Source organism: Anthonomus grandis, chromosome 6 (assembly GCF_022605725.1).
Source record: "Anthonomus grandis grandis chromosome 6, icAntGran1.3, whole genome shotgun sequence".
In the NCBI taxonomy this organism is placed as follows: Eukaryota; Metazoa; Arthropoda; class Insecta; order Coleoptera; family Curculionidae; genus Anthonomus; species Anthonomus grandis.
The window spans coordinates 4,014,303-4,040,679 of NC_065551.1; the positions used below are offsets into that span (position 1 = coordinate 4,014,303).

General features: G+C 32.6%; 2 protein-coding genes across 6 annotated transcripts in view; both read right to left on the reverse strand.

Annotated features, from left to right (window-relative positions):
• LOC126737850 (zinc finger CCHC domain-containing protein 10-like) overlaps window positions 1-26,377 on the reverse strand; it is a 621,641-nt gene that overhangs the window by 197,393 nt on the left and 397,871 nt on the right. The gene's annotated exons all lie outside the window — the stretch shown is intronic.
• The window catches only part of LOC126737849 (ubiquitin carboxyl-terminal hydrolase 7), a 156,050-nt gene continuing 150,438 nt past the window's right edge, over window positions 20,766-26,377 (reverse strand). For all 5 annotated transcript variants that reach the window (XM_050442917.1, XM_050442914.1, XM_050442913.1 and 2 more), the window contains exon 20: window positions 20,766-21,465. In XM_050442917.1, the coding sequence (XP_050298874.1) occupies window positions 21,365-21,465 (101 nt within the window). In that variant the 3' untranslated portion in view covers window positions 20,766-21,364. The remainder of the gene's footprint in view (window positions 21,466-26,377) is intronic.

A 26,377-nucleotide genomic window follows, 5' to 3' on the forward strand; every position in this document is an offset into this window, starting at 1 on the left:
ATAAAAAGTCAATATGTGTGTCCCATTTTAACGAGTTGTGAACAGTTAGCCCTAAAAACTTTACAGAATCAACTTCGTCAATTCTTGCATTACCAAGTACAAAAGATTGCAAGGTATTTTTATAGGACAACATTTTAGTTTTGGAAATGTTGAGACAAAGGAGATTAGAGTCGCACCATGATTTGATAGTAGTTAAGTCACTTGATACGGTTCTATGAAGTTTAGAAATATCCGGATCACTCCAGGTAAAACTAGTATCATCAGCAAATAGACAGACTTTACCGTTAATATTTAGATTAGCAATGTCATTGATGAAGATAAGAAACGAAATAGGGCCAAGTACGGAACCTTGAGGCACTCCACTTTGTATTGGCTTGCAAGAAGACATAGTCGAATCAATTCTCACAGCTTGACTTCTGTTACTGAGATACGACTTAAACCATTCAAAAGGCGCTCCTCTGAACCCGTAATATTGCAACTTTTTTAATAAGATGTCATGATTAACACAATCAAAGGCTTTAGAAAAATCACAGAAAATTGTTGCTGTAGGGTGTTGGTTGTTTAAGCTAGAGTATACATTATTAAAAAGAGAAAACATAGCATCATTTGTGCATTTGTTATTAAAAAATCCAAGTTGATGGGAAGTAAGTATTTTATATTTTAGCAAAAATGATTGAAGTCTTTTTTTAACCAATCTTTCAAAGTGTGGGAAGAAGAGCAATAGGGCGATAGTTGGAAGACTGATCTTTGTCTCCTCCTTTATGTAGTGGAATTATTATCGCCAACTTAAGGCAGTTAGGAAAAACACCTTTTTGAAAAGACTGATTAATTAGAGTAATAAGATGACATAATGTACATTCGGGCAGATTTGAAAACATTTTGAGAGTAATTCCATCAATTCCAGAAGAGCCTTTGTTTTTGATTTCCCTAATTTAACTGCAAAGCTCTGGTAACACTACGGGCGTAAAGAAGAAGCTGTGGAAATTCTCATTTGCAATGGGAAGATATGAAAGTGGATCATGGGAAGGAGTTATGGTACTCATTAAATTATTTGCCACATTTACAAAATAATCATTAAGGTTTTCAGATGAAGTGGAGATAGTATTCGACAAAGAAGGCTTATTTCTCAAAGCATTAACAATCGACCATGTTTCCTTAGCCACATTTTTAGATTTAGCCAGTCTCCTATTATAGTAAATATCCTTGGCGGCTTTTAAAGTTCTCTGATAAATCTTTTTGTAAAGTCTTACGTACTCATGAACAAAAGCGCTGTCTGAAAATTTCTTAAGATGAGATAATAAGCGCATGTTCTTAGCAGATGTACGCAAGCCTTGGGTAGACCAGGGGTTATGTTGCTTCTTTTTAAGAGGTCTCAAAGGAAAGGACTTGTGAGAAAGACTAGATAGCGTTTTTACAAATCTAGAGAATTCTGAATCAAAGTCGTCAGAGAGAATATTCCAGTCAGTTGATTGACAAAGGTGCCTAAAATGTATAAAAGTTTTATCCGAGAAAATACGGCCTAATTTGCGTGGAACATTTTTACTTTTAGATTTAGTTATGGAAAACTTTGTTAACATTGCTTCATGGTCTGAGAAACCTGGGCTTAAGACAGTACAATCGACGAAATCTGGCTCAAAGGAAGATACGACATAATCTATTGTACTAGAGCTGGTTTTAGTTATTCTGGTAGGTGATTTAATGTGCATGATTAAGCCAAAAGAGTCGAAAATGGACTGGAGAGATTCTTGAGCAGCACACACACTGGAAAAATCAATGTTTAGGTCGCCACATAAAATGAGTTTGCTTTTTAATGGCAGAGACTCAAGCAAGCTTAGTAATTTTTGGAAAAAAACATTTACGTCAGCATCAGGTGTTCTGTAAATACAAACAACGTAAAGATCAAAATTATTATTGTAGACAATGGAAAACTCAAATACTTTTTCGGAAACTAAATTATCGAACTTGGTTACCATTGAAAAGTCGTTGCTAGTAGATAATATCACAGTACCTCCATGAGTTAGATTTGTTCTATCAAATCTGGCAACTGTAGTGTAATTATCCACCACCACAGGCTCACCAACATGCAATCAATGTTCAGTTATGGCAACGATTTCTGGAAAATGAAGCTCTTCCAGTAAAAGAAATAAATCATTAGTTTTATGTCTTAAGGACTGAATATTTAGAGAGAAAATACTAAGCTTGCCATTATCCAGTATTTTAGAGGGTGCTTGATCCTCTGTTCGCGTCAAGTCATTTAAAAATTTTTATTCCTGGCGGGAGATCCACCAGAATAATAATTGCTATGACTCTCTCTGATTTTTTGAAGGCGTAGCAGCTTTTCTGATGAGAAGAAGGACCTGAAGGCTGACAAATCTGCTTCAACTTCAGTTGGACCAATACCATAGGCATCATGGTAGCGAAAGTAGAGCCTCCGCAAAGAGTCTACGTCACCAGGAAGTCCCTCTGATGCAAGTGCCAATCGGATGCTGGTGTTGGTATGTCCTTCAAAACACACACTGGAGGGTTGATCATGCAGATAGGCAAGGAATAGCCTAAGAGGTTTTAAGATGGAAGGGTCTCTCAGTCTGGCCAATAAATAGCGACCATCAGTCGCATCTGAGTCTCTTGATAACCGCACTATTGGTGGAGTCAACGGGTCCATATTATTTGCTGTTTTATTCGCCACTGAATTATTATCGATGACAAAATCAACCTCTAATAATTTTGTTCAAGGGACTTAGAGGCAGCAATGGCCTCCCTATCAGAACTAATTTTCAAAGATTGAACCTCTCTGGATATTGTAGCAGATGTTGATGAAACTGAGCGATGTGGCAGGTTATGGCTGTCTGGAGAGTGAGGCTAGGGTCGCTTCAACACAGAGTAGCGTACATTATTTTAGAATGAATCTATTATTTTTGATGACAATCGAGCATTCGGAGGTCAATAGTAATCTGTACAAAATATCCAAGCGTAGAAAAACATCAAGGTAGGTTCTTAAATTTTTGATATTACGCACTACTGTATCATATAATTATCGTGACCAATTACAAAAATGATTCATTGCTTTGCGAGTATACATGCTTATCCACTTGTTCGCGGTAATATTTCGGTATGCAAATGGCATTTGTAAAGAGAAGGCTGTTACGGTGTTAAAATAATAACAAACGCAACAACAATAAAAACAACAGAATTATACGAGAATTTTTTATGAGCACCATTAACTCTGGTGGCATTCCAAATTTGAAAATTTGAAATCTTATTAAGACTCGTGAAAATGTCGATATTTACAATTTTTCATTGGAGGCGAATAATAGATAAAACATTTAAGTAGGTACAGTCGTGTTTAATTTTTGCAATGTTACTCAAAAATTTGTTGCAATCGACATCGAATATATGTATGTACACAAAATTATTCTGAATATTTCTTGCTTTCATCAACCACCAAAATCTTTTCATTTAGATTTAATTGCAAATTCTTGTTCAGCAAGTCTGAAAACAATTAAATGTCGATCTTGGTGGCTACATCTCATTATTCCGACTATTCACAAAGATTTTGGAGGATGTACCACTGCAGTACAACAATTATAAATCAATATCACGGAAAGTTGTATCGGGTTGCAGCTATATTTGATAATCTTAATTAATAATAATTGTGTGTAAATTGTACGATGCATTTTCGAAACACCAATACGTAACAAAGAAGTGTTACCCATACAAGCAACAAAACGTAACCTTTACACAATATCACTCAATATGTTCGCTCAAACCAAAGAGAGTTTTTTTTATGTATTCTCTTTTATGTAGTGTTGGGCGATGTTCATTGATGTTTTTGAAACATCGATGTTTTCCTATCGATGGTCGATATTTTGTTGTCAAAGGATCGATATTTTGATCATATACATCGATGTTTATTATTTCTTCAAACAAAAATGACCAATTAAAATTATTGGAAATGTTTTGGTTTGAAACATTGAACGCTATCGATGTTTTCATTTAATATACATATAATCATCAAATAGTGATGGGCGAAATAAAATACTTTAGGGAATTGAATACTACTCGATTCCTGTATCTGAGTATAGTCCCATTACTACTGTCACATATGTAACGGGGGATTCCCTTGTTACATCTGTGCTATTCTGCTATTAGTGAATATTAGTAATCAATATCAATAATAATGATTATATTTTCTATATGAACATTTGAAAAATTTGGGTATTTTAAAATTAAACTTACGTGAGTATTGACAATGCAATTCATTCAGCGAGCTTCACTGTACTGTACTGACCCATCTAATAAAGATTAAGTTTACTCACCGGGGAACCTCGGTCCCCTTGATTTAGTCATGCCAACAACCATCAACATAGTTACTTTATGTTTGTTAATAATTTACATATATATATCTTCTTTCTTCGACGACTAGCTAGTGTCCCCTAAAATAGTTAAGGCTACCCCAGACGTTCCACTGCCGCTAAGCAGTAAGAATCTCAACACTCGGAAACTAAGATAACATATACCGAGATCTTAGAATCCAAATGTGTCAATCGAGAAGACAAGTGAGGGCCCTCTATAACTCACAAGACCAACTCTAAGGAACTGCGCGCTCAGAAGGCATCCCTGTCGATTGCTACACAAGCGACCAAAACCTGGTAATACCTCGCTAAACAGCGACAAACTCTGGTATACCATAAAACTCTAGCCATGGACTTATACAACAACTAATATCCACCTAGTGGACAAACACCACCACACCTGGTAAACTATGACCACTTTATATACATGGCTCTTTATAAGCCGAAGTGCTAGCACTCACTGCCTCTTTTACTTTTTTCGGTCTCTGTCAATCTCTGCTTATATTATTGTTTATGTTTAGGGTATAGATTTTCAAGGATGTAAGATAATTCTTGGACGGTTGAGACACTTTTAAACGAATACAGAGTGTTTATAAAATATACGTTTATTAAATATATTAAATTACCTTAGGATTTTTTACACATTATTGGCTACAATGGGCTCCGCGAGACTACTACATTAAACAAAATATACTTTAAAAGACGACATATATTTGCTTAATAAACACTATTGATAGAAGGCCACGAACCAGAGGAGAAAAATACAAAATCCTAAGCTCAGCAAAAAATATTACTGTAACGAAAAGAAAAATCGTTGAGCCTGATAAATACTATTTATATTATTTTGACCTTACATATTGAAATAACACCTGTTTATTATTTGATAATTCAAAAGCATTAAAACTTCAACTGAATATGGCATTTTTGTCTTTGCAGACATAAGAAAATGTCATCTAAAAGTAATTTGTGGCAGTATTTTAAAAGCTGTGAATATAAAAAATTTGCTATTTGTCGATTCTGTTCCAAGCAAATCAAAACTTCCGGAAACACAACTAACCTAAAATGTCACCTTCAAGCAATGCATAAGCACATTTTAGAAAAATTCTGTGATCTTCCTTTACAACCTACAATAAATAAAACTGATAATGCTGTTCCTTCAACTTCATCTGGTTCCACTCAAATTACCACTCTTATATACGACTACCAATACGGGTATGATTGTAGATTCTGATAGTGACACAGAAGATATGCATGCAAATACTGAAATCGATATCGCCACAACCCACGAGAGTGAGAGCATAGGGACATCCTTTTCTTCAAACTCTTCACAGACAGAAATAACAGAGAAGTTGGAGGATAGGTCAATCTCCCATCCATTATTTAGTAAAAAACAATAACTGAAAGTTTCTCAAGTTTGAAATGACACTCCTGGTGGCAGAAGACATTTGAAAATAAGAAATTCCCTTTTGTTTATGATAGGCCGTGACTATCAGCCCAATAATATAGTTGAAAATGAAGGATTTGTGCAGCGTTTGCGCACAATTTGCCCATAATACTAGATCACGAAAAACTAGTAGCAATCTACTTGATGAAAGGTACACGGCAATCACGATTATCGAAAATCGAAAATTTTTACACGAAATCGAAAGAGCGGAAAATTTCACTATTACAACGGATTTAAGTTAACACTGAAGTTTCAGCACCAATCATGTTATCTGCAAGAAAAATAAAAGAAATTGAAGCTGTGATCAACCTTCTACAACCCTTGGAATTTGCCACTCGTGAAATATCTAGTTCCAAATACACTACAAGCAGTATCGTTATACCTCTTGTTGGAAATATCCAGATGTCTGTGAAAAAAATAATAGTGGACAATTGCCCAATCGCTACAATTTTTAAAGATAATTTGTCAACAGAAATAGAGAAAAGGTTAGCTACAGGAGAGCAAATAAAACTATTGGCTGCTGCAACAATACTTGATCCGCGATTTAAAAGGCTATACTTCAATAATCTCATACCTTGTGCGAGAGCTGTCGAGTTCATACTATGAAAAAATTGTCTCCAAATTTAGCCTAACCAAAAAACATCAAACAAAATAAACTAGATAAGATACAATAATATATAGAAACAAAAGAAGTAAAACATATATATACAGGGTGATTCAAAAGTAAGCGGCATCCTTTCAGGGGCGTAATCGTTGTATGAAAATAAGGCAAAAAGTTCATATTAATATGGGTTCGAAATTGCTTCCTAAGAGAGCTACGCCCCTTTGAATAGGACCCCTTGGAGACACTTTTTTCTCTATAACTTTAAAACTCTTTAGAATTAAATTTTGAAAATTGGTGTACTGCATAAACATTTCGTTGTGAATAAGATTCTAAATTCAAATTTTTTAAATTTTATTCAGGTGCGTCACATGCGGGGGTTGGTAAGGGTAAAACATCCCTTTTTCTTTTACTCTTTAGGTTATTGTGATTTTGTTTGAAAATTATAAAATTTTAGAGTTTTATACGTAAAAAAGGTACTCTTACTTCAGTTCGATAGAGCGTACCATTTACGAGAAAATCGACTTTGAAAATTTTCTGATTGCGTGTGTTTAATACATAATAAAATTACTGGATACGCATTTAAAACGAAGTTGGCGGTTGTTTTTTGGTTTTTGGCATTTAAATGACTGATAAATGTCATTGTAAAATACAATTTACTTTGTCAAAGTAAAATTAGTTTCATAGAGTGTTTTACAAATTACTATTTATTATTAATAAGAAGGGCATTGCCTTTGTTGAGTTTGGTACTTTGTTTTTCTAAGTTTAAAAAGCAAACATAGATTTTACGTATCAAGAACAAGCTGATAATCACATTATGTTTGGAAGAGCATTTGGTAATTGTGTTGAAGCAAGACGATTGTATCATGAGGCATTTCCTAATCGACGAGTGCCACACCGTACGGTTTTTGCAAGAGTAGATCGTAATTTACAGGAAACAGGTACATTCAAAAATGTGAGTAATATCGCATAATATCTACTTAAATTTTGCTTAAGGAACATTTCAAAGACAGGAAGTTGTTGGGCGACCAAGAACTTCATTAGAAGAACGCGTGCTAGATCGTATTGAAGAAGATCCATCTTTGAGCACTCGCATCATCGCAAATCAAGAAGGGTCCTCTCAGTCAACCGTATGGAGAATTTTGCACGATATGTTACTCTACCCTTATCATATTCAACGGGTTCAGGCTTTGGAAGAGCGAGATTTCCTTCCTCGTGTACACTTCTGTAATTGGCTAGAAGAAAACCGCTTTGCTTTTAAAAATTTTGAGAAGAAAATTTTATTTACTGATGAGGCCGGCTTCACAAGAAACGGAATTTTCAATTTCCACAACAACCACCTATGGACGGATGAGAATCCCCATGCTACGGTACAGAAGGCACATCAGCAGCAGTTTAGTTTAAATGTGTGGGCGGGAATAATCGATGGGCATTTAAAAGGACCTGTATTTATGCCGCAACGACTTAATGGACAAATTTACACAATTTTTTTACAGAATGAATTACCACAAATATTAGAAAATCTACCACTTCAATTACGAGCACAAATGTGGTTTATGCATGATGGTGCTCCCCCACATTTTAGCATTCTCGCTAGAGAACATTTAAATAATGCCTATCAAAACCGCTGGATAGGTCGTGGGGGTCCAGTGCCATGGCCACCACGGTCTCCTGACCTAAACCCCCTTGATTTTTATTTATGGGGACATCTAAAACAACTAGTTTATTCCCGCCCTATACCCAATATTGATGTTGACAAAGAATAGAGGAAGGATTTCAGACAATTAAAAACAATTCAAGAATTATACCACGTGTGCACCATAATCTAATAAAAAGATTAAGAGCTTGCCGTGACGCGAATGGTAATAATTTGGAACACTTTCTATAAATTGTTAAATAAAATGTGAGTAAAAAGTGTCTTTTTTGTCGATCGTAATGCGAATTAATTTTCATCAATAAACAAGTCGCTTTTCTCGTAAATGGTACGCTCTATCAAATTGAACTAAGAGTACTTTTTTTACGTATAAGACTCTAAAATTTTATAATTTTTAAACAAAATCACAATAACCTAAAGAGTAAAAGAAAAAGGGATGTTTTTACCCTTACCAATCCCCGCATGTGACGCACCTGAATAAAATTTAAAAAATTTGAATTTAGAATCTTATTCACAACGAAATGTTTATGCAGTACACCAATTTTCAAAATTTAATTCTAAAGGGTTTTAAAGTTATAGAGAAAAAATTGTCTTCAAGGGGTCCTATTCAAAGGGGCGTAGCTCCCTTATATATATATATATATATATATATTATATATATAATATTTATATATATATATATAACATATATATATATATTATGTATGTATACTTGTTCAAATAAATATGTAGTTTGTTTGCAAAACATAGATGAAAATTTATGATTTCCAATAGTATAAAGTTAGATAAATAATAATAATAAAATAATTAAAATTAGATTAGCGTTTTAATACGATCACTTAAAACTCTGGAAATATTTATTTACACTGTATTCGTTTACTATTATTTATGTCGATTTAAAAATCGCGTCAATATTCCGACTTAAGCTTGAATTCCTAGCAGCAAGGCCTTCTTATACAGGGTGTCATTGAAATGGTGTAAAAAAAATTTGGGGAGGGGTGATAGTCCTCCTAAAAATACTAAGAAAAGTTCCATATAAGTTTAGGGCGGAAAATGTTAAGGGAGTTAGGGGCACTGAAAGGGTGAATTTAAAAAAACGTTTTTTTTTTTAATTGTATGCCGATTTCAATTGAAACAAACGTTTTTTTTTAATTGTAGGCTTTTAAAACGAGATAAAGTTTCGAAAAACAATTTTCTGCCATAAATTTTGACCCTAAATCCAACCACTATAAAAATGACGGCCACCAGGCAGTGGTCATTTTTGGGTATCGTGGCCATATGCATTAGCAGTCCAGGTATATTTATTAAGTTCGTGGATACTAGTAAACACATGTATGAAGCTTGTATGGTGAAAATCGGGATCGTATGTCGGCCATCTTGCTTGGCAAAATTGACAGGAGCTAACAGAAATGACGTTGTTGACATTACTGATAGAACATTATTTGTCATAACATTTGTGTTTGTTTTTCATTTAAATGTATGCTGGAAGCGTGGGTTGGGATTGTTTATGTTTTAAGGATGTTATTTTAATAATCAATAACTTCCTAAAAAGTTTTTTTTCAATCTCGGGAAGAATGTTCTAATTAATTTTCAGCAATTCCAGGTGTCCGGTAAGAAAATGTGATTTTATTTATTACTGTTATTTTTTTGTATTGTCATTTTTTAGTCTGTAATAAAATGGAATTCAGTTGGTTTCAATCAAGATGTTACACCTTTGAAATATTTAATTTTTAACTTGATTATCATATTACAAAATGTCTGGTCTCTCATTTCCTTTTGCACAATAAAATATTGATTAAGATTTTCCTGTAAATATCCTTCATGTAAGAGTAGGTATATTTTAAATGGAACAATTTGTTCTGATCAGTTTTCCCCAACAAATTTTAATAATGCTGATACTGCTGGCTTTACATTACAATACATATTTAATTAAAAATTTGCCAAAAATTATTTTTCACATGAATCATTTAGAGAATTTATTTATAAGATTTGCACTGCCTATTTTTTTATTTTATTTCATGCTCATATCATACCACTTCCTGTGTTTACTGAGACGAGACAGAGATTTAGAGACTAAGAGAGCTGTGTGCCCAGATGGATCAGAGTGAATGTTTTTGTTATAACTTGTTTTTTTTTATTTTCTGTAGGCATTTGTTTTTTAAATTTTAATGAATTTTTTTTCAATATTATAGTTTCAAGTTATGTTGTTATACTATGTATGTGATATATGCTATACATACTGTTTTCATTTTTAAATTTATATATTTATATATATATGTACATATATATATATATATATATATATATATAGAGGGTGTCCATTTAATATTGCGGTGCTTGATTGCGGCTAAATCTTGAAACGGAAAAAAACTAAAACAGAGAGAGTAATTCTGTTTTATAATTCTGTATTATAAAAGATAAGTAAACATTATAATTGACGGCACACAACAAATAATAAATGAACTATGGCCAACTTTATATTTGTAGGAAAAAATTTCTTGTTTTTAAATGAGATAGCAGTAGGGGTTAATATTACTTATCTCTACTATTATTATTTTATTATAGTTATTACAACTATTGACTTTTTTCTTACAAAAAAATGTTCCAAATAGAATTAAACAGTAACAAAGTGCTTATCACTCTGATTCCATAAAATACCTATTAATTGTTTTCTGTAATAAGTGTCGTAATGCCTATGAAAAAAAATGTGTCACTTTTCCTTTAAGAACAAATTTTGAGAAAACGGTTAGAGATAAAGGCAAATTTGTTAGTATCAAATTGAAGATCGAAGAATACTCTATCAAAACGCGTTACTAGATACAGGGTGTTCCATTTAAAAAAATAGCGTAAAATTGAATTGAAAATATCATTATTTGAGTAACGATTTTGATCACCCTGTATAAAAGAAATAAATTTTGGAATTTCAAAAGATAAAATGTACTTAGCCAATGACTCTACATAGATTTTTCTAAAATATAAAAAACGTCGGTGGCAATTAATATTTAAGTGAAGTATTGATTTTTGTGAAAATGTCTTTAAATTGTTATTAACTAGACAACCTCGCATTTTAGGGAAAAACTGTTTAGGGTTAAAGAAAGAGTCAAATGAGACTCCCATTTTGGAGAAAAATATAGCTTAATCCATTTAAAAAAAGTTCAAATTTTGTACCACGTTTATTGGGACACCCTGTATCAACCAAACTAATTTTAAAAAAGTAGCTCTTCTAACTCAATTAACATTCCCTCTATTAAAGGTTTTTTCTATTTCACGGTTTAGCCGCAATCGAGCACCGCGATATTAAATGGACACCCTGTATATTAAACAAAGATTATTCATTCAGCAGTAAAGTTATTTTTACAAAGAAGATTATTATACATTTTTATAGAATATAACTTGTGTAGATTTACATATAGTACATGAATGTTATTACTTATGTCGTTAGTCTTAAGTATTATCCCAAAAAAAAAAAACATTCCGTTAATTGTCTGATAGCTGAATTATATACTTTACAATATAATTAATTATCAAAATAATTTTTAAATCTTCACAATATTTTCTAATCTATTTGGGTTGACATAGTTCAGTGGTAACAAAATACTTTTAAACATTTTTATATTAATTCTAATTTATATAATATCTGTAATAATGAATTATTGTATATTATATATATAATTTTAAGTAATTATTTTTCAGGAAAATTAAATCATAAATGTATTAAAGAAAAAGATTGTTTTATTACCATTTTAAAATTGGTGATATGTCTTTTTGTTGTTGGTAACTCTGAACATTTTTAGTGTCGCCAACAAAAGAAATATTAAATAACGGCAATGAAGTTGACGACGCTGACGCTTGACGTGTGAGAGTATAGCGGATTGCCTAGTTTTTGGCGATTTGTAAACGACGCTTGGGTATATCGTCTACAATAGGCGATGTAGCTTCCTCCTTAGAACACACTTAACACGTGAATAATGTATCACCATCCTTATTTAAAGGTATTTGGTTCGCCGTTTCTCAAAACCAAATTATTGTGAATTGTCGTCCGTGTTGTTTATGATAAAAAATATAGAGTTGTTTATTTTTACTGTATAAACCCTTAATTACAAACACTCATAAAATCATCTATATTTTGATTTTTATAGATGGTTGTACCTATTAATGTGGAAACACTCTACATAGAAGGAAAGTAAAAGGCGTAATAGTAAAAATAGAAAGAAAATAAAAGTGTTTTTAATTGAATTTGTTTAGTAAATACAAGCAAAAATTTAAATAAAGATCATAATTTTCATGTGTGATTTATAAGATTCAAGTTTAAGTTTAGATTTATAAGATTCAAGATCATCAGAATAATAAAACAAATATTTTAAAGTGCATCCCAAGTTAATTGAAACTTTGTCTCATTTTAGGTAAGGATTAATTTCTTTCATAAATTTTAACGAAATTCTTAAACAATTACAAGAAAAATCGCAGATCTAACGTAACTATCTTAGATCCTTAACTAAATGTAACTTTCTATTTTGTATTTTTGTAAATATAACCTCTCAAAAAGTTTAATTGTTTTGTTTCCTTACAATTGGCACAACTGAAATTTGTCAGAGTGACCAACATCGAAAGGACACAATCACGCAAAATGGCGGCCCTCTAGTAGTGGTCATTTACTTTTCATTAAATTGGCAGTCCAGGTATATTGTAATAAGTTCGTGGCTAGTAAATATACGCTACGCGAATTTGTGTTCTTAGATTTGTGCTCGGAAGTATTTATTTTGTTGTGTTGTTGCGTTAAAGTTTGTGTTGCCAGATTTTTGATATTTTGGAGGTATGTACAATTTTTTATTAAATATTTTTTATTAATTCGATAGGAGAAATACTAATTTACGCGTTGTTGGTTTATATAGTTTAAATATAATTATAAATTTAATTATTCTATACAGGGTGATTCATTAATATTGCACGAAAATGAAATGCCGGTTTTTTTGGGTTAAATTATGACGAAAAGTTCCTATAAACATATGTCCGAAAGTGCTTCGTTTCCGAGATACAGGGTGTTCAAATTTTCTTAAAAAATCGATTTTTTATTAATATCTAAGAAATGCCTTTGCTGTTTGCAATGTCATTCACACCATTTCTGGATATCTTAATGATGTATCTTTTTGACATATGACAGTTGATTTGTTATTCCAGGGACGTGCCCACGGGGTAAGCGTGTTAGGTTTTTTGTACAAAAAATAGCACCTAGTAGATTTTTTGAACCTCCTGTACATTTTTTGGATGACGCAACTAAAGATGGAATTGTTTCAACTCTTGGGTGTTTTTCGTATCTCCCTCCGTTTTCGATAAAAAAATTAAGAATTGCTTTTTTGCATCCCTCTGTAAAAATACAAGTAAATGCTTTTAAATCACGCGAAAGCAAAGAAATAATTTTCTTCCTAAAATGTAATACTTACCTATTCATAGTGTCGAATATCAAGTACAGCATTAACAACTGCTGATCTAAAAAATACTGCGGAATGTTGAAATTGTAAATACGTATTAAACAAAATTTAGTAAATACTATTATCGTTTTAGTTTTTGTCGCATTCTTTTCGTTGCTTTGAAAATGCAATAAATAAAATACCAGTTCATTTAACATTACTAGGTGTGGCTCAGTGATAAGGTGTTGTTTTTTTCCTGTCAAGTAGACAATTTCCTCATTTTTGTCTAAAATGGAGTACACTTATAGTGAAATGTGCGATATGCACTTTGTGTATGGTCTTGCTAATGGTAATTCACAAGCAGCGAGGCGTATTTACGCGGACAAATACCCTAACCGAGTACTTCCTCATAGTCAAATGTTTACTCGCCTCCATCAACGTCTCAGAGAAAGTGGAAGTTTTAAAAAACTTACAGTCGACAATGGACGACCCCGCACAGTTGCAACCGCAGAAGCTGAAGAAGCAGTGCTCCACGAAATCGAGGATAATCCTTCAACGAGTACAAGACAGATTGCTGCCACTTTAAACATTAGTCAGCCAACAGTGTTTAGAATACTGAAAAATCAGCTTTTGTACCCGTATCACATCCAGCGGGTACAAGCACTTTTGCCAGACGACTATCCTCATAGAGTGGCTTTCTGTCGATGGTTACAACAAAACATTGTAGAAAATCCTCCTTTTTTATCAAAAATACTTTTCACGGACGAAGCTAATTTCTCCAGGAATTCGATAATGAATTTCCATAATAATCACATTTGGGCAGATGAAAATCCACATGGAATAAGTGAAAGTCGCCATCAACACCAATTTTCACTGAATGTTTGGGTTGGAATCATTGAAGACCACTTAATTGGTCCTTTCTTTTTGCAACAAAGGTTAAGTGGAGAAGTGTATCGGCGTATTTTTCAAGAGGAGTTGCCAACACTATTAGAAAACGTCCCGCCTGACTTAAGGTACCAAATGTTTTTCATGCATTATGGCGCTCCGGCGCATTTCAGCTTAATTGCTCGACAGTATTTAGATAGAGTATATCCCAATCGTTGGATAGGTCGTGGAGGTATACAACCCTGGCCTGCGCGATCTCCCGATCTAAATCCAATAGACTTTTTCCTCTGGGGCCACCTCAAGCAATTAGTTTATACCACCCCCATCGAAAATGTTGAAGAATTAAGAAATCGTATTATTGCAAATTGCGATATTATTCGAAACACGCCAGGGATCTTTGAACGTGTTCGCCAGTCAATGCGTCGCAGGACAGACGCATGCATTGCAGTTGGAGGAACTCATTTTGAACAACTCTTATAGCGTACGTTTCTTAGTCCATAGCTTTTCATTACCTTCATCAATTTACTAATGTTTATTCTAAGAATTTAATTAATGTACCTAAGTTTAATTAAAACTATTTTTCAACAGGTAGTACAGTTAATGTCATGTCAAAATTCCAAATTACCGTATTTACTATTCTTCACCCTGTAAATCGATAAGTAGGCATTTTATTATGTTTATTCAAGTTTTTTCAAACGTTTGCATTAAACTAATTTTTTTATCGAAAACGGAGGGAGATACGAAAAACACCCAAGAGTTGAAACAATTCCATCTTTAGTTGCGTCATCCAAAAAATGTACAGGAGGTTCAAAAAATCTACTAGGTGCTATTTTTTGTACAAAAAACCTAACCCGCTTACCCCGTGGGCACGTCCCTGGAATAACAAATCAACTGTCATATGTCAAAAAGATACATCATTAAGATATCCAGAAATGGTGTGAATGACATTGCAAACAGCAAAGGCATTTCTTAGATATTAATAAAAAATCGATTTTTTAAGAAAATTTGAACACCCTGTATCTCGGAAACGAAGCACTTTCGGACATATGTTTATAGGAACTTTTCGTCATAATTTAACCCAAAAAAACCGGCATTTCATTTTCGTGCAATATTAATGAATCACCCTGTATAATATAAGCCTATTTCTTGCCTTGTGGACATATGTGGTGTTGTATTTTCCTTAACTGTCACAATTTTTTTAAAAATTAAGTCATTATTGCTAAACTGTTTATTGCTATTTTACGATTTTTATGGTAATATTTATCTAAGTCAAACCGTTTTATTAACAATTAACAATTTCGAAATATTATTACCCTAAAAAAGTCCCTTACCCTATTACCCTAAAAAAGTTTTTAATTAATGGTTTGCATAAACAACGTATGATTTTATTAGGATGAATTAATTTTTTAAGCTTTTATTTGAACAAATTTTTTCTGTCAGAATGAATCGAGGCAAAAAAATATTGGCACTACTTGAGCAAATTGAACAACCTGATTCCACTCAGAATGTACCCGAACTAGAGGTATCGTCAGATATTTGCCCTCCTGGTTATTCTTTAGAAGGTTTGCCGATCGGATTTAAATATGTAATCCTGTTCGAAGAAAATTCGACGAGTATGCTTTACAATAATACACCTATTAACATTATTACCTCTGACCAAAGCACCATTAATCCCAACTTTGAAAAGAAACCAGAAAGTATCCAAGAAAAAGATGAAGTGTTAAATCTGGAAGCTGAAACAACAGCCAATAACAACATCCAAATTGAAAACTTCAGACATGACAATGGCCAAGAAAATAACAAGATGGATCCTGATTATGTACTGAGCAGCGGTGAAGAATCTGATTTGGAAAATATAGATGAGGGTAATTAATGGTGATGAATGTCGAAATCAAGATTCAGATCAAGAAAACATAACAAAGGTAAGGACACAAAGTCACGGTCTCATCAAATCCATATAATTTTTTAAAAGCTTAAAAGCTACACGTGTTTCGCTCCTATCGGAGCATCATCAGGCCTAGACCTACACAGATCACATTACAACTCAGTTGTAATGTGTAATTTGTTTTGTTTTCGTTTGGTCTCCTATTTTATTATTATATTTAAACAAAAATAAATGGAAAGGAAACGAAAATAAAAGCAAGCACATGAAAGGAAAAGAGTATCTTGGATTTACTAGAAAAAATAAAATAACAAAATTAGGCAAGAAAGAAAAATAAGAGAAAGATGCAATGGTAAACACTGTGAAAAAACAAACGTTTATTTTTGCAATAAAGTGTCGAATGACAAGAGAACCGAAATATTTCAAAACTTTTGGAATGACTTAATTGACTAAAAGAAGAAAAAGGAAGAGCAAAAAACACAAAAATCGAATACCTGTATTTATTACTTTAGAGTTGCTGGTCAGCTACTTAGAGTGTGTAAAAAGATGTTTTTAGCAAACTCTTTGTATTGGAGAATGGAGTGTAAGAAACTGGTGCAATACTGAAGCTAATGAAATGTCACCATTTTCGGCAAAAGTAAATGAGAAAAGAAGAACGGCTGAAGAACCCAATTTATGTGAAAAAAGATTTCTTGAAAATTGGTTTGACAACTTAAAATTCCTTCATATTATGCAAGAGCCGATACCAAAAAAGAATACATCGAGGATATTATAGTCAAAAATAAATCACAGCTGTATAAGAAGTGCGTTTAATGTTATAAACGGAAAGCTCTCATTACTTTTGTATTTAATAAGATATTTGAACGGCAAAATATAGGTATCTTTCAACCAAGAAAAGATCAATGTGACGATTGCTGTTTAAAACAGGGAACAGGTCTTGAGATGGAGGGTTAGCAGCTGGTCTACTCGTTCGAGAGCAAAAAACAGTTAAAATTTTGGGAAATTTTATATGACACAAGGCAGGTTTGAGGATCATATTTCACCACTGAGTAAAAGGACATATGTAAGTTTAAAAGTTTTAAGTTGAAAGAAGTCGTCCATATTCTCAAAGAGACCTTGATCTAAATAAATCAAAAGAGAACAACACAAAGTCTCGGTCTCAAAAAATTTTATTTGTTAAAGTGGTGACACATGTTTCGCTCCTAAGAGCATCATCAGACCTAAAAAAATAATGCAAAGAAAACCAAATAAAATTACAAAAAGACCTTAAAGTAAAACGAAAAAGTATACCTTAAGAAGCTTAAAATACGCTTAACTGGGTCACATATACAGGGTGTTCATTTGAAAACTTCCCACCACGAATTTATCGAAAACCACCGTTTAAAAAAAAAAACGCCGAAATACGTCAAAAGGTTTGTCAAGGGGGACCCTTAAAAATTTTAAATGGCAAGGGGTATCGAGTAATAGCTTGTTTAAAAAGTCTTTCGAAGTCTTTTATTTTGACGTTTGATTTTTTTAAATCGGTCGATTCGTTTTCGAGAAAATTAGAAAAATCTTTGTTTATCTTAATTTGTTCAGATAGAAAACAAAAACATGAAAATATCAGTTTTTATTTCAATAAGTGTTGAAAATGTTGCCCGTTAGGGTTTGCCAAATCTACAATTCGTTTATAATTTAAAACGGAAACTACCGACTTCGAAAGACCTTTTAAATAAGCTATTACTCGATACCCCTTGCCATTTAAAATTTTTAAGGGTCCCCCTTGACAAACCTTTTGACGTATTTCGGCGTTTTTTTTTTTTTAACAGTGGTTTTCGATAAATCCGTGGTGAGAAGTTTTCAAATGAACACCCTGTATGATACACCACACACACTGAACGGTAAAATATAAGTTTAAAAAACTGACGTCACAAACTCAAAGTCTCAATTTCCGGACATTCCCATGTCCGGAAATGTGTCACTACGCCACTAGACGCGTTAAATTTAGAAAAAATATTAATTCCCTAAATAGGATCTGATGCATTTATTTTTACCTTTTGTATATGAAACCATCACAACAATTGTTCAAAATGTCTTCCTCCAACCTTAATACACCGATTTAAACGCCGCACATGATTTCGGCAGACGACACTAAAAATTTGATCCTCCTTTAAATGATTTCAAATGCTGCTGTTATTCGTCCAATTAAGTCTAGCTCTGATTCTACTGGAGTTTCGTAGACTAAAGACTTTACATGTCCCCACAAGAAAAAATTGAGCGACGTTGAATCGGGTGACCTAGGAGGCCAAAAAATTGCTCCACCTCTGGCAACCCTCTTGGTGTCCAAACCGCTGAGCCAAATACTCGCGTACTTGTATAGCAAAGTGAGCCGGCGCTCCATCATGCTGAAACCACATTTGCTGTCTAACGTTTAGTGGAACATATTCAAGGAGTTCTAGGAGAACTTCCTCCAAGAAACGCAGATAAATAGGTCTGTTAACCGTTCCTGTAGAAGGTATGGCCCAATTAAATAGTCATCAACAATGCCTGCCCATACGTTGACAGAGCAACGATTCTGATGTTTTCTTGGAAAAATTGCATAAGGATTTTCTTCGTCCCAAACATGGCTATTCCTACTATTAAAAATACCGTCTCTTGTGAAAAAGGCTTCATCGGTACACAAAACATATCGTAAAAAATTTGGTTGTGCATTGATGTGATCCAGAAGCCATCGACAAAATTGAACTCTAGGATGATAATCGGCTGCAGTCATACCTTGAACTTTCTGGAAGTGGTAAGTATGGAGTTGTTGCTCGTGTAGTACCCGCCAGACAGAAGCGTTACTCGTATTCATATTCTTAGCGACGTCACGGGTGCTATTTGATGGTTCATCGGCAACTCGCTGAAGCACCTCTTCTTCAAATTCGACCGTTCTTATGGTTCGAGCAACACCAGTATCATGCATCTTGGTCTTAAACATGCCCGTCTCAGCGAGCCGCCGATGAACCGCAATAAACCTTTTGTATCCAGGATGCTGTCGTTTATGATACAACCGCGATGCTGCTCGTGCATTGCAGTTTGTTGCTCCGTATGCCAAATGCATATCCGCTAATTCTTGATTGGTAAAGTTTTCCATTAGCAATAAATGTTTAAAAATTGTAAGCTATAAAATTTTTAAGCATGACATTGAGAATTGACATTTATAAGCGTTGATTTTAAACAATTGTTGTTATGGTATCATGTACAAAAGGTAAAAATAAATGCAGCAGATCCTATTTGGTTATTAATGTTTTTTATAAATTTTAACACGTGTTAGGGCCGTAGTGGCGTAGTGACGTATTTCCGGACGTGGGTTCCTATACTCAAATGGATTCTTCTGTTGCACTGAACAACCCCCAGAAGTTTGATCCCATAGATCTGAAACACCCCGTATAAGAGGACGTATTAGTATTTTTTTTTACCTATAGACATTTAATAAATGTGTGTATAATTTAAGAGTAGCGGTTTAGTGACTAAACAAGCCAGAATTCGCCTTTTAAGATTTAATAATGTAATAGTGTTATTATTATTCTTAATAAAAATATTATTTATTTATTTTATTTGTTACCTGATAGATACTTACGTCCGAAAACAAACAAATGCTGCATTAACTTCTTAAAATTTCAAATGTCAGACTGATTGCACTACCTTAAGGAAGAAAAACACCACAGTCAATTTAATATCTTTATTAGTGACTTTCTTTTTTACAATTATCATAATATTAAAAAAAAAGACAAATTAAGGGAGCCAGAAGTCAACGTCTTCATTAAAAGCTAAGACGGTGAGCAAACATAAGGAATTAATCCTTTTATATTTTTAGTTTTCTATTTTTATTGCGAACAACTTGTTTTAAATATCTAGAAGCCGATACAACATCCATAATAACAAAAAACGCGATAAGAAAAATGTACAGTTCAATTAAATCAATTAAAAAAAAGTTACATAATTTTTCCCTGCTTGTCAAAACATCGTTCATACAAATAAAAAGCTGCGTCATTATTATTTTCGCTTTAATAGCTATATAAATTGTTTTGGTTAATATAAATGAAAAAAGAAACCATAATATGCAGTTGTAAACATTTAAGTTTATAAGGGTGTTAAATTTAACCTTCGCTAGAAAAAGTGATTTATACATCAATGGAAAACAACATTTGTTTTAATATTAAAACTCAAGGTTTTATAGTTTCAATTTAATGTTTGTTTTGTATCTACCGTATTTGGATTGCATAAATTACATTTAAATCATTTTTTCATTTCCTGCCTCATAAAACTTGTATGTATTTAAGGTATACAGCGCAATAGAATATCATTTGAATTACATCATTTTTACCATGCACACAGAGAGTCTCAATTCTTAACAAAACGACGGTTTAATCGCTATGTTAGGCATGCAATTTCAAAACTTGCCCAATTTAACCAATCAGCCTTCAATTTTTTTTTAGTTAATCCCAATCAAAAAGTAAACGCCCCAATAAACATTTAATTAATAGTACAGACTAAATCATAATAGAAAAAAATGTGTAAAATTAAATATTTTAATATATTAATGATGTGAGGAAGATCTTCATTAATTACATATTACGAACTTACGTCCGGTGCTATACGGATCAATACAAATGAACCATAAACATTATACAAAAAAATTAAGTTCAACAAATTATTCTCAATTTCCATAAATATATTAGACCATAAAATTCTGGCCTGAAAAACTTTACTATATACATACAAAGTGAGTGTAACCATCCGTTTTCTGTCTATTCTGAGGCCAAATTAGCTCCGATATCGTTGCGCTCTTTTAACAACCAAAAATAAAATACAAATACCGTCTTTCCTAGATATTTTATACACAAATAACTTACAATAACGCAAAATATACATAACGCAATCGTTCCCGTATACTATCGCATACTACAATAATTATAACATTTTTTTTTACATTACATGGGGAACTTGTCAAAAATAGCACCGTCGAGCCAATTTTTGCCGCAATATCGCCACTATTTGACAATAAAAGAAATGAATATAAAGGTATTATTTACGATATAAATAGGTTCACACTTCCGAATAAAGATGGGTGCTGCCTGGGTGGATCTGATTACGAAATATCAGGCAGTTTAATATCAGTTGTATATTTTGATCGCCTTTTCCAAATAGTTAAACCTTGTCCGCTTCGGTGCCTTGTTAACGTGCTCTAAACCCAACCACGGTCGCGGATTGCCAACTGAAACAAAGAATATCTTAGGTTAAAATATGTCCAACTGAGAGATGAAGTCTTATTATACAGCGTGGCCCAAAAATCAATGATAAGCCGAAAACGGGCAATAGACTAGGTGCTCAGGGATTAAAAAAAAGATTTAAAAATATACCGGGTGGTACGTCGCCGAGCGGAACATAGGAAGTCCCATGTAAATTTTAAGGGGGTCAATTATTGGCTTCCCTGTACATTTTACAGAAAAAATGTAATATAACTTTTTGAAGAGACCAATCTGGCAAACCCTCGTGCAAATTTTCAAAAAATATTAATAAGCGAATCTTGAAATCTTTAATTAAATGTTATTGCAAAATTACCAAACTTTTGGTTCAGGTAAAACCAGACACCAACCACCAGCAAACAATTTGTTATAAGGCTTTGTCAAATCTGACGTACAGCCGAATACAAGAAATGTTTTTTTTTTCGTTTTATCAATCTTACAACCATACATTCAAATTAAGACACGTTAACATTACTTTTTTATCTTAACTTTTATTTAATATAACGATGAAGTTAAACCAATAGCAGTATCTAAAATATTTCGAATTTATTTTCCCATCAAACCTATCGTTTCAACCATTAAACCTATTGTTAGTAAATTCGGGTCCAAAGACATTGCAATAAATAATTGTAAATGTTTAACTCAGAAGATAGAAAATAGATAGTGGAAAAATAAAATAAAATAAAATACAATAACTTTTTTAAAAATAATAGAGAATTACATAAAAACATCAATTAATCAAATGTTCAAACAATCCCCCAGTTATACTATTGTTTAGCTTAACAGCTAAACAATATCCTAACCGATCATAAAAATCATTTCTAACGTTACTAAGTTGATATTGGGAAATTTTATTACATTCTAACGAAATAGCGTTTTGTAACTAATTTAGATTCTCAAATTTTACAATTTTATAAATGACTTTTTAAATGACCCCACAAAAAGAAGTCATTCGGTGAAAGAGTGCGTCACTACGTGTCTTACTTACCCTGTAGTGGTATTTCTGAATAGGGCGAAGAAGAAAAGCCTGGCGTCATGTTAACCCAATTTAAATAAATTTATTGAAATTGGGTGAGACATTTATTTGACATTTAATTTATAAATTGTCAATTTTTATTTATACATATGTACTAAGGTTGATGGGGGCAACTCGGTTAAAATACTTTTCCCGATGGCGTCTATTACTCGAATGGAGGAATTATCGGATAGTCGGCACGCTTTACCCTAACACATAAGTAATAAAAGTTCCCCGGTTAAGAAACCAGCTCAAACTCAAACAATTTTTTAATTTATATTTTTATAAGATATTTTTTTACTTTGATATGTTTTAGTATTAATTTCTATGGGTGTAAGTAATAATATTTTATTTTCTACTAAAATAATAAAAAAAAAACCTAAAAAGATTTATGATGTTTAAAAAAAAAACGTTAAAAAAATATAAACAGAGGAGCAAAAATATAAACACTAATAAATTATATAACATTAAAGCAAGTTTAGTCTGAAATTAAATACATTAAATTAAGTTTTGTATGAATCTGAAGATATGCCAGTATCGGAATATTTAGATTCATTACTACTCGAATAGCCGTCTGGGCGGATAATTAGGGGTCGTCCAAGACTATAATAGAAGGATTTTCCAACCGTTTGAGGCGTTTTTCTTTAAACCAATGTTTGAAAATATCGGCATCTATATTTCCGTGGTAGTCGTCTATTTTTTTCGTCGAAGAGAAAATCAAACTAGCGTCGGAGATAAAGCCCTCGTCATTTCCTGCATGTAGCACAATATACCTTTTTCCATAACTAGAACTGCTGCTGGGATAGCACTGCATGTTACCCTCTTGCCATGATGATTTTGACGAGTTGCCTTGGCAAAAATCCAAGTTTCGTCTAGAAACACAAATTGTTTGGGATCTTCCGAGTTTTTATTTTTTAGATATTTTCTCAGAAAATTCCATCATCTTTTTTTCGCTACATGTGAAAGTTCACACAGTACTGTCCGATTTTTTCGTCTTTTTTGTAACGAAATCCCAAACTCTTTAGAACTTTTGCCAAATTATTTAAACTAATGTCGCAAAGTTCTTTGTCCTTTATTATCTGTAGTATGGCAGCCATCGTCACGTGTTATTTACTTTTATACATGTTAGAAATAATGGTTCTAATTTCGCTCTTAATTGTTTAAAGGGTAGATTCAGACTTTTTAGATGCCGACAGATTCTTTTATTTGGTTTGTCCAGTTCTTGTTCGTCCATATTGCCAATCTTATGTAAAGTGCTTCTTGAGGTCTGGCATGCATCACATGTCCGCTTCTTTACTGCCAAAACAGATGTCAATAGCTCCATGCAATTTTTTTCTTCTTTAAAATAATTTTGTACTTTTAAAACTAAACGACGTTCACCCGAAGATAGAAACCAATATTTAGCAATATATTTGTCTTCTTGCGAATCCACAATTCAAAAATTAATTAAAAAATTAAGTAAATTTAATTAATAGCCTGATGATATAACTTCAAAATACCAAAAGGAATAGAATATAAGTATAGACCACCAAAGAATTTATTTGTCCAATCAGGCAAATTATCACCTTTCAGATACATAATCCTTTTAACCTATTTTTTCCGCACTATATTTGGGTTTTGTACATTTCCCAAAATGTATAATCCTTTTTAACCCTATTTTACCTTATTACATCATAATAAATAATATTATTAAAACAAATTATTTAAGTATAAAAAAGCATTTCCTTAAAAAAAAAATATTAGTACCCTTTAAAATAATAGCCAATATTACATTAAAAACCAAAAATGTTTTTAAACCGCTGGTAACAGTCGTCCAAAGCGGTACTCAATGAAATAGTGAATAATACGGCGATAAGGAATTCATTGTTTAACCGGTCCACTTATACCCCGAGATAATCCGTTATGTGTTAGGGTAAAACGAGCCGACTATACTATATTGCATGTTTTAAGGATAGCAGACTTTTGTATGTTTGTATGGATCTTTTGATTGAGATCAAGTTGTTTAAGATCGGTATTGAAGATATGTAGGTCGTTGAAATACTGAGTGGTTTAATCATTATTTTTTTCTATTTCCCAAGTCTCTAAACTTGGTGCTAATTCCATATACTTTGCTACTTTTTCATTATGTTTGGTTTTAATGTTGGGATCGTTAGATATTGCATATGTATAAGATAGCTGAATTATTTTTTTTTGTGCTGGCAAACAATATCTAGTCTATTGCATTGTATTTATTGTTTTATCTGTACCATTGTTGTATCTGTTGCAATTTGTGATGGGGTATACATATTCAATGGATGGTGAAAGGATGTTTATTTACAAAGGAAGAATTTTCGAAGTTGCTGTATCTCGTTTTGTATGTAGTGCTTCGATATCTATCACTCCTCTTTCTCCTTCTTATCTATTTATTGTAACTCGTTCGTTACAAGAATTGGGATGGTGTTTTCAATATTTCGTGAGCTCTAATCTAGCAAGTATATGGATATATTCTTAGAACATTAAAAGGCTAGAATTAGTAAGCAACAACTTTGTTTGAGGTAACATAAAAATCCTGCAGTCTCTCTCCACTTATTTATTAAACATTTAGTGATTTAAAATTCCCTAGATGTTTCGGACATAGTGTAACTTGTGCCGTTTTTGCGACACCATGGGAAAAAGGCGATTTAAGCCGATCTTTTCACAAGTAAATACCGATATTGTCATAACTTCATATCAAGGTACCGTCGTCATAAACGTTTAATTCCAACTCTATTATTCTTCAGGATTACTCTCTTCTGAACCATTAAACGTTGTTGTGCTAGTTTTTGACAGTTCTGGGTACGCTTCAAAGAAGAGTGTATATAATTCGAGTCTGTATCCTGTATGGATGATTTTCAATTTTTTGTTTATTCTTGTGAATTTGTGACCACAGATTTTGTATTGGAAATGGTATTTTGTGGGTGTATTGGTCAAAGAAAACTATTTGTTTCTCGCCAACGTTTCAAATTGTATATTATTATTTCCTTTATTTTTGTTTATTATTATTATTTTCTGAACAAAACAAAACTGCTAATATTATCTCGTTAACAATTCTTATGTATTATTAAAAATATTGGAAATGATTTATTAAGGTGTATGTAAGCATTCCTATATGATAATTTCATAATGATGATTCTTGATGAGTTAATTGTATGTGAGGTTAAATAAGAGTAGGGTTTTAAATTTTCATATTGCCGACGTTTCGTCATAAATATTACGCGTATAATTTTTGTTGGTTCGATTTCTGTTTAAGAATCAAAAAGACATAGTTTTTAATAATTTTTTTTTTATGTTTGTACGTGTAATGCTTACGGACAATAGACTTTTACTTTTAATCGCTCTGAGGATGGCCTAATATAGAAGGAAACATCGGCAATATTAAAATTTAAAACCTACATTTTTTTTGCGCATGTTAAAGCCTAACAATAGGCCGTTTAAAAAGTTCTCAAATTTTGAGTAGTTCCGGAGATATTCGAGAAAAACCGAAATTTGCCGATTTCGTTTTTATTTTTTTCTGACGTTATTTAAAGAGATATGGAAAAACAAAAGACACTTTCTCATGGCCTCTTTTTAAGCTCTAAAAAATAACGTGGCGAGATTTTTCGTACGACGTTTCGTTTCGAAGACACCATCAACTTAATTTTTTTATATGGCGCGTAAAAAAAGTACACCCTGTATAAAATAGCATTACGATTATAACGATGTATGACACAATATGTTCCTAGAATATTTAAATGTTAAAAATTGGATTTTTATTAAATTCCGATGGTTTTGATGTAGTAGGCGGTAAAATGATGACGCTGAGTATGGTGTAGTAGGCTGCTATTATTCATATTTTGAAATACTAACAC